The sequence below is a fragment of the Megalobrama amblycephala genome, linkage group LG13, assembly GCF_018812025.1.
Source record: "Megalobrama amblycephala isolate DHTTF-2021 linkage group LG13, ASM1881202v1, whole genome shotgun sequence".
Taxonomy (NCBI): Eukaryota; Metazoa; Chordata; class Actinopteri; order Cypriniformes; family Xenocyprididae; genus Megalobrama; species Megalobrama amblycephala.
In genome coordinates this window covers 39,202,502-39,218,847 of record NC_063056.1, presented here as the reverse complement: position 1 = coordinate 39,218,847, position 16,346 = coordinate 39,202,502, and the positions used below count along the sequence as shown (strand labels likewise).

The window sequence follows — 16,346 nt, the reverse complement described above, 5'->3', positions numbered from 1 at the left end:
TGAAAAGTTGTGAAATCATGTCATCTGATTTTCACGTATATCCATTTGGTGTCAAAGCTGTCAATCACGCCGCGTATCTCCCGCCCTGTGGAAGCATCTCGCCGGTCTTGTGAAGTTTCATCAAAGCTCAGCACTGGATAGCCAAATAACACTGTGAGGTAAAGTATCAGCAAACGTTTGTTTTTGACAACTGTTCTCAAGTAAACGTTTCCCCCCGACGCCAGACGTACGTCTAGGAGTGACAAAATTACGGTAGGACTGTGCAAACAAAGTATCTGTCTAGCATTACCATGTCAGTGTATTGATTCATTGTCCCTTCATAGTTTGCAAGAGACATTTAATAAATTTATAATTAATATTAAATAAACTAAGCGTATTTAATAAACTAAGACGTAGGCTATTTAATAAACTGAGCGTATTCATTTGTCAATATGAAACGCGACTTGGCCATTCTAATTAATGATCGGAAGAACGCGTATCGACCACCGTTACTGTAAAATATGCACGTATGTCCATTTAAACTCAATTTTGGTCAAATGTGGATTATATCATTACACTGGCAAGAATATGGTTACATGTAAAGATGCCGTACCAAGTATGACAACCCTACATTCAACTGCTTTTGAAATACGGTGTTTTTTTCACTTCCTGAAAAGTAACCGTTTTGGACATACGTGAGTTTCATCGGGCAGCGACGATATATAATATATATATATATATATATATATATATATATATATATATATATATATATATATATAAAAATACACAGTATACAAACAAATACATGTCCAGATTTATCATAAACAATAGCTAATTTCAACTTTAAATAAGACAATATAATATAATATATAAAAAATAACAGTAAATCTGACATGCGCAGCAAAAAAAAAAAAAAAAAAAAAGTAAGCTTCAAAAAAAAATTTTAATTAAAAAAAAATGCAAATACTCCAATAAACGTAAAACTAGATTTTAACACTTACTTTTGGGGAAAATAGTGGTGTTTGCACATGCAAATCTTACTGCCATGATTACAGGATATTGCTATGTGATTGCTAAAGTGTTTTGGGTGCATGTTTACTAGACCAAGTCAAAAGAAGCCTGAGCACTCCCTGATAAGTGTCAGTTCAGAAAGTGACACGTCAATAATTATCTGCTGATACGGATGTATGGATTCTATGGGATTAAAAGCATAGGGAGACTGGGGCTAGTTGTCACACTGGCTATATCTCAGGGAAAGTTGTCACATGTGCTTCATATGCAGTTTCATTTTGCATTTAATATGCACAAACATGTGTGACAACATGCCCCACCATAGAGTTCAATGTGTTATATAAACTATATCTTGTTGCTATACGTTTTACTCTTTACTCCAACTGATTTATATTGACTTTCACTGGAAGGAATGAGACAAAAAATATATAAAATAAGACAAAATATATAAAAAATAACAGTAAATCTGACATGAGCAGCAAAAAAAAAAAAAAAAAAAGGAAGCTTCAAAAAAAAATTTAAATAAAAAAATGCAAATACTCCAATAAATGTAAAACTAGATTTTAACACTTACTTTTGGGGAAAATAGTGGTGTTTGCACATGCAAATCTTACTGCCATGATTACAGGATATTGCTATGTGATTGCTAAAGTGTTTTGGGTGCATGTTTACTAGACCAAGTCAAAATAAATTCCATATATTTTGCTTTCTATAGGCTGAAAATCACTTAATAAAAGCACACCTCACTTCAACAACATGATTTGAGGAATCATTCATTTGCAGTACAAACTGTGAGAGTGAGTTATACACCGAAGTTTAATGCTTAACAACAAATATCAGCAATAATAATAATGATTTATTATGTTTAATATAAAAATAAAACAAGCACTTTACCATTAAAACACACCACTCAATTAAAAAAAAAAAAAAAGTAAAGCCACACTAATAATCATGTTTACTAATAACTGAATCATGTTTAAAAGTGTGTGTGTGAGAGTGAGAGTGTGAGTGTGAGTGTGTGTGTGTGTGTGTGTTGAGAGTTTGTCATCCCTATGTGGGAGTGAAACTCATTCTGATACAAGAGGTTTCACTACCACACCAGAAACAGCTCTAATGATCATTGATTCACCAAGACAGATTCAGGAACAAACCTTCACTATAACACAGTCAATGTCTGTATTCCACATATCAAAGCATATCGTTGACTGAAAGACAAAAGGTTCCTTTTATCTGGATTCAAACCAGCAGCTTCAAACAACTGTCACAAAAACAGAGCAGCAGAAAAGAAGCCTGAGCACTCCCTGATAAGTGTCAGTTCGGAAAGTGACACGTCAATAATTATCTGCTGATACGGGCGTACGGATTCTATGGGATTAGGGAGACTGGGGCTAGTTGTCACACTCGGGGAAAGTTGTCACATGTGCTTCATTTTGCATTTAATATGCACAAACATGTGTGACAACATGCCCCACCATAGAGTTCAATGTGTTATATAAACTATATCTTGTTGCTATACGTTTTACACTTTACTCCGACTGATTTATATTGACTTTCACTGGAATAAATGTGACAACTAGCCCCGACTCCCCTATAGCATTAGGCAACACTTTTATCCCAAGTGACACTACACAACTCTGGAAGCCTCACATAAGAAAAAAAAAAATGATTGATGATCATGATATAAAGTCAAAGCATACAATGCAAAAGATTTTGGAGGTCAAAACTCAATTTTATGTTAACTTGCTGCATTGATAATTTTCAGTTGGCTCAATTAAATTTTGTGAACTGAAGGTCTTTTAACATCGACACTTTAGTTGAACCAACTGAAAACTTTCAATGCAGCAACACAAAATTCAGATCTTTTACAGCACACAATCATATGACATACCAAGTCATATAATTATGAAATAAAGTCATTATGACATAAAAAGTTGAATTTCTATGACATTTCTATACATAATAATGACTCAAATTTGAAACGTCATTATGACAGTATGTCAATTTCGACTTTGTATGCCTTAGTATGTCATCATTTTTACTTTTTATCCCATATATATAACTTGATTAGGATTTCCCAAAGCAGTACTTTTCTAATTTGTGTGAGAAATGGGCTTCCATACACAACAGTCAATAATAAGAGTCATCCATACGCACATCTCACCTCTTTGACTTTCTCCCTCCGCTGAAGCGTCTCGGAATCAGATGGCTTTCCCTGGTCCTTCCCCAAAGCTGGTTTCAGCAGGCACTTTTTAAACATCTCATAGCTGAAAGCGCTGCCGCGCTGGCCGTTGTGAGCGGCCGAGGTGACCCGCTCGTCCCTGGCCGCCGGTTCGTGCGCCCTCGCCGGACTCCACTCGTCCTGCGCTCTACTCCCAACAGATCTCTCCACAGTTCTCGCTCCATGGGTGACCGAGGGCTTGCGGCTCACTTTCAGTTTGACATTCGCCTCACCCCCCTTTACACCCGCCCGCTGATGCTCTTGATCCACGGGCACCTTTTTGGAAAGTTCATTGTCGGAGCCTACGGTCACCGCTGGATTCTCGCTCTTGGAGAGGAAGATGCGCTTCAGACGCACGGAGTCGGGTAAAAAGAAAAGAGCCCCGAAGCACAGAGTTACCAACCCCGACAGGAACAGCAGAAAGACGAATTTCTGAGACAGACGAAGCCCCATGCCCGATGCTGAGACACCGGGTAACTTTCGGAACACCATTTAAATTCTCAACTCGCGTCACGCACGATTATACTGTGGATACACACTATACTGTGCGATCAAAACTTCTCTTGTCTGGTGGTTAGAAAGCACAAGAGACACGGCTGTTGTGCAAACCGAACTCTCTCCTGGTCAAAGTGTCTAAATCTTTCGGAATCAATCGATTTAAGAGACCACAGGTGGCGTCAGCACATTTGCGCACAGCAAGAGCGTCATTGCGCATCACTGTGCGCTCACTGCTTTAAAACCTGCTTCCTTAAGTTTCAGAGCAGTCATGCAACATCTCATCTGAGAGACCAACTAGAGACTTTAACGTCTTAAAGCAACAAAACGTTCCGCACAGCCACACTGCTTTCTAATGATGATGATGCTCATCAAAGAGATGAAATTAAAGTAGCATATATCTACAGCCAAAATTCATCACATTAACACACTGCTTTTTAAAAATGACAATGATGCTCAACTTAGTAATTAGGCGTAAATGCAAAACCTAAAGTAAAGCAGCTTTTAAGTAGTCTATAGAGGCATGCACAGCCAACATGCATCACATATTAAATGCCTTATATTAAAAGGCGAGCAAAGTGCCTGCAAACACACTAAAGATGATCGCCTATGAGACCTGCTTTAAAAACAAAAGTTAAGCAGCATTTAAGTGGCCTAAAATGTCATGCAAACCCAATGCATTTATAAAAAATGGAAGCGAATTTCCTACAAACACAGCTTTCTGAAGACCATGCTCCACTAGCTGACAAAACGTCCTTTAAAAAAAAGTGAAAGCATCACATGAAATGCCTTATATTAAAGGGCAAGCATCACTGTGCTTCCACACAACTGCTTTCTAATGATGCTGATGATGAAGACTTACAGCCAAACAGCGCAACGCTCAACTTTAGCAAATGAAATAAATATGACAACCCCCAAAATTGCAACCTCATAGGTTACTTCACAACATCTACTCGCGTTTGGCACAGTGCACATCACTCCACGAGTCAAGAGCTGCAAAAATACATCCAAAGATCAAATCAAGAGTGTCCGCGAACCGATGAAACGCCGAAATTCGGTCCAAGTGTTTGTTAAAACTGTTGTTTTTCCTCGGTTTATGCGCCGCGCACACTCTCAACTCTTCTATGCTCCGAAAGTCTACGTCCAATGCATGAAGGAGGATGTTTGTGCTGGTAAAATGTGATCGACAGATGGATGGGTCATTCTTCGGAAATGTAATCTAATGAAAACACGCTGTATCTTGCCATTACTGCGCGTTCTCTTCCGCGCTCGCCTGGTTTATCACCAGAGAAAGACGGAGAAAAAGAACGCCGATGAAAGCCGATCGCTGCGGGGAATTCTCTTGCTGTAAACGCCTGGAAATGAAGCCGTTATGATCCGCAAACAGACGGCGAAATAGAGCTCAGTGACTCTACGACTATCCTGGGCGGTCTGCTGCAAACGCCTTTGATCAGCAGCAGCAGCAGCGGCGGCGGCGGTGAGAGGGAGCGAGTCATTAACGGCGCCGCACGAGCGCAACAGCGAGCAGAGACATCCATCGTGTGGCGTGTTTGGGTATAAATTTGGAGATAGTGGTTTCCACTCAATGAAATGACCTCCATGTATTTACAGTGGAGAATACAAGTTTGTTTTCAGTTTCAGTTCATTTTGGCGATTTGGTGTTTGGAGTGCACGCTCTTAAAGGATTAGATCACTTTAAAATTAAAATTTAGCTTTAATCATCCTCAAGCCATCCTAGGTGTATATGACTTTCTTTTTTTCTGATGAACACAATTGGAGTTATATTAATCAATATCGTGATGCATCCAAGCTTTATAATGACAGTAAACGGGACCAACGAGAATGAAGCTCAAGAAAGTGCATCCATCCATTATAAACGTACTCCACACGGCTCCAGCGGTTAATAAAGTCCTTCTGAAGTGATGTGTTTGTGTACGAAAAAATACCCATATTTAACACGTTATGAAGTAAAATATCTTGCTTCCACCAAACCACTTTCCGTATTCAACTTAAACTAGTTAAAGCTGCGGTCCGCGATTTTTCCTCTTTGTCGCCATCTCTTGTTTGAAACCTGCAATTGCAGTCATATGCAGAATAGTTATCGTTACGTGAGTTGTACATCGGCATGGCTCAGCGTGGATGAATCTAATGCTTGCTGTCAGTCACCACACCGGTGTGGATACTGTATATGGGATCACAGATTCTACATCTTGAAAGTATGACCAATATAAGAATTTTCACTGGAAAATATCATCTGAACAACACTGATAGCACACGTACATCTCAGAGACGTCTATTTGATGTGTGTGTTTACGTCTGGAAGACGTATTTTTTAGAGTGTTTGCTCATCTGCAATACGTCTATAGGACGTTTCCTGTCAGATGTCAAATAGACGTTTAGAAGACGCCGTTAAGATGTTTATGATTTAGAATGTATGTAAAACTGACATCTTAAAGACATCTATCAGATGTTTGTAAACAGCAGATGCTTTCCAGATGAAGTGATCTTTAACAGATGTCTTGCAGACGTACGCGTGCTATCTTAAGTAAGTAACATTTCTGCCACTTTTGTTCTGACCAACTGAGGAAAAAAGCATTAGGCCTACAATAAATCGCGCTGCCAATGATGATTAAATCTAACGATCCCTTAGCTTGGATCATGCTAAACCGTGCAAATTATTATTACTGTTATGATTTGTTCTCAAATCGTTAATGTTAACAACAACAGCATTGCTATGACTATGTGTATATTAGCGTTACCTGTAGATTTCAATTTCTGTAGCCACTCCACAGTCCGAAGTCTTTTGCTTTTTGACAATCGGTGAATCTCCAGTTGTCACTGATTATTGTCATTTGGATCTTTCTGGATTACAATCCACCATCAAAATGAGACGTTTAATTATTTCAGCTGTTGTGAGAAAAGGCTATAATGATCCGCTACCAGCTGCATCCTCACGTGATAAAACCGACTAGCCTGGACTCCTTTCTTTCTGTTTACGGACGTGACGTAATGGCGCACAGACAAACTGCTGCATGCTCAAATTTCCTGCGGAAATCCACCATGTCGCTCTTATTATAAAGCATTATTACAAGCTTACCGTTGTGAATCGAAGATAATGAGATAATTTTGAACACTGGCTGGTTATGTACTTGCTCAAAAATTGATTTTGGATCATTTTTAACCAAAAAAAGTTACAGACTGCAGCTTTAAGGCTGTTTTCACACCTATGGATCGTTTGTTTTGTTCCGAAACAGGGACTACATTTGTTACAATGTTGCATTTTCTTCTTGGTTCGGTTCGCTTTCACACAGGAACATTTCAAATGTACCAAAATGCGTTTATGGAAGTCACATGCGAGTACAACTGTCCTCTTATTGGTCAGAGTTTTCTCAGCGTCATCCATAATAATGATTGACAAGTTCACTCCATGAGCTTATTGTGTCTGTATTTGTAAATGTCGAGACACACGCAAATGCTATATGAAAGTAGCCGTCATTCCCACTGTTAAATTATACATTCATATTAATGCTGCAGCAAATACAAACGTACGCGCTCTCTCTGGATGTCCCAGTGTTGTGTAGTAGGCTGCGTGGAGACCATATATGAATGTTATAATGAAGCAGAGCGGGAAAAAGGCTTTGTCAGGACAGCATTCTCGCACGGAGAAATCAGTTACACCTTTTTCGTAAGTTGAATAGAGAAGGTGTAGGACGTAGCATAAGCATTTTGAACTGTGAGAGGCGATACACTGAATATGACGGAGTATTTTATCTATCTTATAGAAAACATTTGTAGAATTAGTTTGTTTACTATAAAAGCTAGAAGTGTTTTGAGGCCTCTTGGCCTATGTGACTGTAAGGATCAGATGTATCTGAGAAGTTAGCTTGGCCACTAAGCATATTTTGCTGGTAATTTTCCACCAGACAGACAACAGGTGGCTGGAAAATGAATAAGATCATTATAAAGGGTGTCACGTGAAGGCTTCTTGCCTCCAGGCAGTGTTGATTGTTTTTGATACAAAGTTTAATTTTGCCTATGGGAAAGGGTCCACCATCAATTGGTAGAATTCCACCACGAGAGATTAAAGGGATAGTTCACCCAAAAATGAAAATTGATGTTTATCTGCTTACCCCCAGCGCATCCAAGATGTAGGTGACTTTGTTTCTTCAGTAGAACACAAATTATGATTTGAACTGCAACCGTTGTGGTCTGTCAGTCTTATAATGCGAGTGAATGGGAACACAATCAATAAGAGTCGAAAAAACTTGCATAGACAAATCCAAATTAAACCCTGTGGCTCGTGACGACACATTGATGTCCTAAGACACGAAACGATCGGTTTGTATGAGAAACCGAACATTATTTATATAATTTTTCACCTCTAAAATGCGTTCTGCACTCGTTTAGTGAGGTCTGATCGCGCTCTGACAACGGCAGTGATGTCTCGCGCTTATACTTCAATGAGTGTGAGAGATCACTTCGGTTGTCAGAGCGCGATCAGACCTAACTAAGCGAGTGCTGAACGCAGTTGGACATAGTGGTGTTTTAGAGGTGAAAAATGATATAAATTCTGTTCCGTGTCTTAGGACATCAATGTGTCGTCACAAGCCGCAAGGTTTAATTTGGATTTGTCTGTCATGTTTTTTCGACACTATTGATTGTGTTCCCATTCACTCCCATTATTTGACTAACAGACGGCCGTATTCACAAAACATTTTATCTTACCACTAAGAGTTCTCCTAAATAGCAGTAAAAGTTCTTAGCTAAGAGTTTTCTCTTAAAACCTATTCACAAAGCTGCTGAGACCAACTTTTACTAAGGAATAGAGAGAAGTCTTAAGTTAAGAGTAAGGGCGGGGTTGACCTTGTTGCTATGGAGTATACGCACAGTGATTGGCTGATGGGGGAGGAGTCAGTGATTTAATCATTGAAATATTGTAGAATGAGGTGTCATGTTTCCATATTAAAATAAAGGTTTTAAAATACAAATGTTGCCCTACTCAAATAAATATTTTTTTAATAAAAACGTTGCCATATTCAAAATAAAATGTTGCCATATTGTTCCCATAAAGGTTTTAAAGGCAAAATGTCACAAATTAAACTAGTATATATAGTTAATTGTCCGCCACTTGGTATCTGCATCTCAAGAGAATGCAGAATTCAAGTGACAAATTATGTTTTATAAACAAGGTTTGGGAGAAACACATTCAAACTGTTTTTCTAATCAGCTCGAGAGGAGGAATATATACACAGACGAGACGTTTCACAGATTTAGGAGCTAGTTTTAGCACTAAAATGCTTTGTGAAATACTCTTAGAGCAAAAATGTAGGAGTCTTAAATTTAGGACTGACACGCCCATTATTTTTAAGAGTTTCTCCCAAATCTGCAAGTTAGGAGCTACTTTTAGTCTTAAGATGTTTTGTGAATACGGCCCCAGAACTGAAGAGACACAGAGACATCGAATTTGCCACAACAAATACGAAAGGCTGTCTGGTGGAAGCTAGATATTTTACTTTATAACTTGTTAAATATGAATATTTTTCTTACACAAATGCATCGCTTCGCTTTAGAAGGCCTTTATTAATCCCCGGGGCTGTGTGGAGTACGTTTATGATGGATAGATACTCTGTCATGGAAACTAGCATAAGCCTATAAAAACCTTAATTGATTAAATAATAATAATAAAAAAAGGACTTGATATAAAATGATATAACACTGTACCCACATTGGACCAGCGGTTTGAAAAATGGATGGATGGATGATTCAGGTGCGGGCGCCATCTTCTGGCAAGATGCAGAAATTCATTCATCACATCATGGGTATTCTCTAGCCATTGAGCGTACATTGGCTGTACACTCGTTATTGCGGTGCATTGTGGAATTGAATGAGTGCACTTGAGAACATCCACTATGGATTCGGACACCACTACAAATGGCTGTCCCCTCAAATAATGCCCTATTTAAAGGGTATAGGGGGAGATTTTAGACACAGCCCTTGATTTTTGTTTAGCTATCAGTAAGAATCTTCAACATGCGCAGCACCATTTTTGCAGCAACCTCCGGCATCGTAGACACCATATTTAATACACCATATTTATTCACATATCGGCCCGTTAAGTGGGTTGTACTATCACTGTATCACGTGTCAATAATTCAGCTGATGCAACATTGAAAATATACCTAAACATATTTGGAAAACGTGCTATAAGCTATTGCACAGACACCTAGCACAGTGTTTTTTTTTTCTTTTGCAAAACACTAAATATAGGTCCATAGATGGCTAAACAGATGCAAGACAGAAAAAATGATAATTCATATACACAGTTCAGTATGCAAAGGTACAACATCAAAAGTCTAGCAAGTGATTTCAAGCATTTTGCTAAAGCGAGTAGAGTAGGGATCACACCTGCAGTTCTCAGTCCATTAACATTCCCATTCGTCTCAGCGGCTGTTGCTGGGCTGGTGTGGGATTTGACATCTGCCATCTTTGCTCATGTTCTCGGGTTGTTTTTTAATCAATCACCTGATAGATTTGGTCAATATGACAAATCAAATAGGCCACAAAGTAGGCCATATTTCATCAGAATATGCAAATATTTATCAATAAAGAAAGATGTGTTTTCTCGGTGGAGCAAATGGGCCTTACAAACCAGCCAAGCCAGAGCCTTTGGTTATGTTAACTTCTCTTCAAAACCCCGCCCTTCAAAGTGATATCAGCCAATCAGATGACAGCAAACCTGAACATGTGCAGGTGTTCTCAGATAAATTAGTCCATAAAAATAGTTTACAACATCATTTTGTGATTTTAAAACTTTAATCATAGAAAACATAAATCCCACACACTACTCAAGATTGCATAATCACAAATATTATAATGAGCAACATTTCGGTCATTCAACCTTCTTCAGGCTTACTTTAAATTAACTTTAATCTTGAAAGTATAAAGAAAACAATGTTTGAATAGAGTCATGCAGCATATTCTGGGCCTGTAATCCATTCACTCTTAAGAAAAGGTTCTACTTAGAACCCTAAAGTAAGGCTTCCCTAATCCCTAGGGTTCTTTTCTCAATTTTATAGAACTCTTTATGCCAACAAGGTTCTATATAAGGAAAAAATGTCTTACTTTCAATGGATTATTTCATTTTTTTTTCTAGTGATAAAGTATGTTTACAAGCTGCCTAATTCATAAAAGTAAATGAATGAAAATAAAATTACTTAATTAAAACTAAATCCATAAAAGGTATGAAGCACAGAACCCTTAAAGGTTCTATATAGAACCTTTTCTTGTTGATATTCTGCTTGTTGTGAGAGAATGTTTAATCACAACACAGGCATTTTGTCTAGATTTAACTTGGTTTAGCTAAACAAAACGATTCACAAGTTTAAAGCGAATAAGCAGCAATCAAGGCAATCGATACAGAAATTCAACAGATTTTCCAATCAAACTGGACGGAGACAGAGAGCAGTTTTCTTGGAACAAAATAAGATGAATGGTCCTGATTAATCTGGTGTTGATCATTAAGAAAAAACAACCAACCACAGCAGAAACAAAGTTAGTTAAAGGAAAGGTCAAGAAAAAAGTATAGTGCAGTCGGCAGCAGAAAATTTCCACTCTGTGCTGATTGTTTAGGTCTCGCGGGACGGCTGTTTACAGGCCATTCCTAATGGGAAATAATTATTCCCAACACAGGATGTTTAATTTAGCTGAACAGGAGATTCAGAGAACAGACAGTGTGTAAATGACCTGCTCTACAAAACTTCACGACAATAAAGCGATGCTTTGAATGCAAATATGATTGAATAATTCTGGAGAGTTGAGACAGATCTGAACTTCACATTCTCATATACACAAGCCAGTTTGTTTACTCTCTGGCATTATGAATTTTAATATCAAAGTGTTTGACAGACAGTGATTTTGCACATACAGCTCCCTATTTAATGTTCATATGCATGAATAAGTTTAACAAAAATGAAAGCAAATAATCTAAGAGGATGTTAAAACACTGAAATTAAAAAATGTCTAGCCGGAAAGGGATTCCCTCTGGCCATGAATTTGGAAAATGTTTCCCAAATGCTCAATATGAAGCATAAAATACTCACCATATGCAGACTTTCATTTTAGGTTTATTGGCGCAGATGCAACAGTCTGATTCATCATTTGAATATCTCAGTAATGGGATCTAAATATCACAGAAAGACACTTATATCAGCACTCAAGAACAATCTGGGGCAAAAACTGTAAGCATATCGTGATGCAAATAGGTCACATTAATCTCACCAGCCATAACAAGTTTCATTTCTCTGCTTCTCAGTGAGTCAAAGCAATTTAACAGCATCCAAACAAGAATAAATAAACAGTAGCATGGCCAAAAGAGCTGCTGCGTGGTCTAAACCCAACTTCTCAGGCTCAGTCTGGCATTACTCAGAAAAACATCAGGATTATGAATGTTAAAGAGAGATGGGGTGTCAGGCTCATGTATTTTAGTGTCACAGTCCTTAATCAAAAGAATAGCCGGAACGTGTTTAGCAGCATTAGATGCACAAATCCCAGGTTTCTTTGAAATGAAAACCATTAGTTTTTTATGGCTTTTGTTTTAGTTAATGAAAATAACCCTGAGGGAAGGTAAGTAAATAATCTCATTTCCATTTTATTTTTTATGCAAATTGTAGGCCTAGTGTTTATTGCAATCTCAAATATTTAATGCTGTAAGAAAAAAAAAAAAAAAAAAAAAAAAAATCAAATTAATATGATCAATAACTAGCCCTGACTGAATGAGCTTAATTTAGACAAAATCTGGATTTTGATCTTTATTGCTAGGAAAATTACAAATCAAGAAATACAACTGCATTTAGACAACATGGTTGCAAAATAATAATAAAATAAAAGAAAAAGAAAATATAGCTCATCAAATGATGAGTTTGACCCTTTGAGGCTGATGACATGCGTTTCCCAAAGGTTAAAAGCCTCCGTTTACTGATCAGACATTTGATCATTTTGTAAGGAGTTTCAGACTTGTGTTGGACTCCATCTGTAGAAAGAGCCTTTTCTATTAATGAAACAGCAGCGACCTCTGCTGGTCGTGTTGTGCATGTGCATCTCAGTACATCAAATTTAGGCTGCATCCGCAATCATATACTTCCCTACTATATAGTAGGCGAAAAACAGTGTGTGACAAAAGAAGTGTCAGAATTCACAGTACTCATAAAGGACGGAGTAGGTAAAAGTAGCCAGATGATCTAATACTTCTGGCGAGATTCTGAAGTGTGCATTCGATGGACACTTTACTATCCCATGAGGCCACAGGAGAGGATTTGTGAATGACAGTGAAGCGACACAACTGACTCTGGTGGGTCACCTGATAATGACAAAATGGCGAATGTTATACGACCAGATTACATTCATACTACACACATTCATACCATATAGAACATACTTTTTAGCAATCATGAAGTGACAAACTTTATTTTATATAGCGCCTTTAAAAGCAGTTTCTCAATGTGCTGTAGACAAGATAAATTCATAAAACAATGAGTAAAATAATAAAAACCAACAATTAACAAGCATACACTATAGTCTAAAAATATGTTTTAAGTTGATCTCAAATGTCTGAGATTCCCTAAATTCAAAGAATAGGAGCATAAGAAGAAAAAGCCCTGTCAGCCACAGATTTTCATGGCCAACAGATTCGATTCTGAAAGAGCAGTCTATGATTTGGGATGCAAGGAGTTAGTCACTAATAAATAATGTGTAAATAATGTGGAGCCAGACTATGCTTTATATGCATCATGATTTTAAAATCAACACGAAACCTGACCGGGAGTCAGTGCAAGTACTCCAAAATAGGAGCGATATGATCGCATGCTCTGGTGCCAGTCAGGATCCTGGCAGCCGATTTGTACACGCTGCAACTTGTTAAGTGTAGGTTGAGGTACTCTGGCAAAAAGGGCCTACAGTAGTCAATCCAAGACACAACAAAATTTAACATAGGACATAATCAAATGTAAGCCTGGCTTTTCACAGAAATTTGATATTCATCCATATCTTGATCTCAGAAACATAATCAGAAATAACACAAACATCCAGATTTTCAGTGTACAAACCCGATTCCAAAAAAGTTGGGACACTGTACAAATTGTGAATAAAAACAGAATGCAATGATGTGGAAGTTTCAAATTTCAATATTTTATTCAGAATACAACGTAGATGACATATCAAATGTTTAAACTGAGAAAATGTATCATTTTAAGGGAAAAATAAGTTGATTTTAAATTTCATGGCATCAACACATCTCAAAAAAGTTGGGACAAGGCCATGTTTACCACTGTGTGGCATCCCCTCTTCTTTTTATAACAGTCTGCAAACGTCTGGGGACTGAGGAGACAAGTTGCTCAAGTTTAGGAATAGGAATGTTGTCCCATTCTTGTCTAATACAGGCTTTTAGATGCTCAACTGTCTTAGGTCTTCTTTGCCGCATCTTCCTCTTTATGATGCGCCAAATGTTTTCTATGGGTGAAAGATCTGGACTGCAGGCTGGCCATTTCAGTACCCGGATCCTTCTTCTACGCAGCCATGATGTTGTAATTGATGCAGTATGTGGTCTGGCATTGTCATGTTGGAAAATGCAAGGTCTTCCCTGAAAGAGACGACGTCTGGATGGGAGCATATGTTGTTCTAGAACTTGGATATACCTTTCAGCATTGATGGTGCCTTTCCAGATGTGTAAGCTGCCCATGCCACACGCACTCATGCAACCCCATACCATCAGAGATGCAGGCTTCTGAACTGAGCGCTGATAACAACTTGGGTTGTCCTTGTCCTCTTTAGTCCAGATGACATGGCGTCCCAGTTTTCCAAAAAGAACTTCAAATTTTGATTCGTCTGACCACAGAACAGTTTTCCACTTTGCCACAGTCCATTTTAAATGAGCCTTGGCCCAGAGAAAACGCCTGTGCTTCTGGATCATGTTTAGATATGGCTTCTTTTTTGACCTATAGAGTTTTAGCCGGCAATGGCGAATGGTACGGTGGATTGTGTTCACGACAATGTTTTCTGGAAGTATTCCTGAGCCCATGTTGTGATTTCCATCCCGAAGATCACGGGCATCCAGTATGGTTTTCCGGCCTTGACCCTTACGCACAGAGATTGTTCCAGATTCTCTGAATCTTTGGATGATATTATGCACTGTAGATGATGATAACTTCAAACTCTTTGCAGTTTTTCTCTGAGAAACTCCTTTCTGATATTGCTCCACTATTTTTCGCCGCAGCATTGGGGGAATTGGTGATCTTCTGCCCATCTTGACTTCTGAGAGACACTGCCACTCTGAGAGGCTCTTTTTATACCCAATCATGTTGCCAATTGACCTAATAAGTTGCAAATTGGTCCTTCAGCTGTTCCTTATATGTACATTTAACTTTTCCGGCCTCTTATTGCTACCTGTCCCAACTTTTTTGGAATGTGTAGCTCTCATGAAATCCAAAATGAGTCAATATTTGGCATGACATTTCAAAATGTTTCACTTTCAACATTTGATATGTTATCTATATTCTATTGTGAATAAAATATAAGTTTATGAGATTTGTAAATTATTGCATTTCTTTTTTATTCACAATTTGTACAGTGTCCCAACTTTTTTGGAATCGGGTTTGTATATAGATTTGAGTATCATGGGCATAAAAGTGATCGCAACAGATTCCCAAGTGGTGACATATGGATATGAAATAGTAAAGGGCCTAAAACGGAGCCCTGAGGAACACCAGTGAATATCAAACTGATCTCAGACCTGTAACCACACAAGGAAATGAACTGGGATTGGTCAGTATAATAGGATTTAAACCAGTTTAAAGCTGTCCGTGAAACACCAAAAACACTTTAAAGGCAGGTGAGTAAAAGACTATGATCAACAGAATCAAAAGTGGCTCTGAGATCAAAAGGGGTGAGAATGGAAATAGTGCCAGAATCAGAAGCCATCAATAAGTCATTGGCAACGCTGACCAGAGATGTTTCAGTACTGTGAAATTTATGAAAACCTGACTGAACGGGTTCAAAGAGATTATTAACTGTATACAAGTGAGAGGCAACAATGTGTTCTAGTATTTTTGCCAAAAACAGAAGATTTGAAATGGGGTGGAAATTTTCAAAGCATTTTCTTTCTTTTTTTGGCATAGGAGTTACAGCTGCAATTTTTAATGCAATTAATCATTTATGATACTGAGGACAGTAGGGCACAAAACATCAAAGCAATATTTAAATAAACTTATAGGAATAGGATCAAGCAAGCAAATGGTAGATATCATATTTGAAATCAAGCTATGAGAAATTAGTGAGAGAAGAACCAGAAAAACCAGAGGGATAAGATAGTGAAGCAGAGGAAGCAGGTGTAACAAATATTCATTAATGAACATCGCCACTTTTAGAGTTGAAAAAGTGATGAAAGGAATTACATAACTGTTGAGAAGCAGGCAAAGTGACATCAGCATTAACTTGACAATCTATTTATAGTTTGAAACAAATGTCTGTGATTTCCTTGATTGTTTTCAATAATCTGAGAACTTTCAGACTCAATTAATGCCCAGTAGTCACCCGGAAGATTCTTCCAATCTTCATAATGGACATTCAAGCCGACAAGGCGCCACTTACA

At 38.0% G+C, this 16,346-nt stretch overlaps 1 protein-coding gene across 4 annotated transcripts in view; it reads right to left on the bottom strand.

The window, feature by feature from the left end:
* LOC125280827 (mannosyl-oligosaccharide 1,2-alpha-mannosidase IA) overlaps window positions 1-5,166 on the bottom strand; it is a 272,485-nt gene extending 267,319 nt beyond the window's left edge. For 2 of the 4 annotated variants that reach the window (XM_048211571.1, XM_048211572.1), the window contains exon 1: window positions 3,155-5,164. In XM_048211571.1, the coding sequence (XP_048067528.1) occupies window positions 3,155-3,703 (549 nt within the window). In that variant the 5' untranslated portion in view covers window positions 3,704-5,164. Of the gene's footprint in view, window positions 1-3,154 lie in introns of all 4 variants that reach the window. The other 2 variants (XM_048211569.1, XM_048211570.1) reach the window with 2 other exon arrangements.
* Window positions 5,167-16,346: the final 11,180 nt, after the last annotated feature.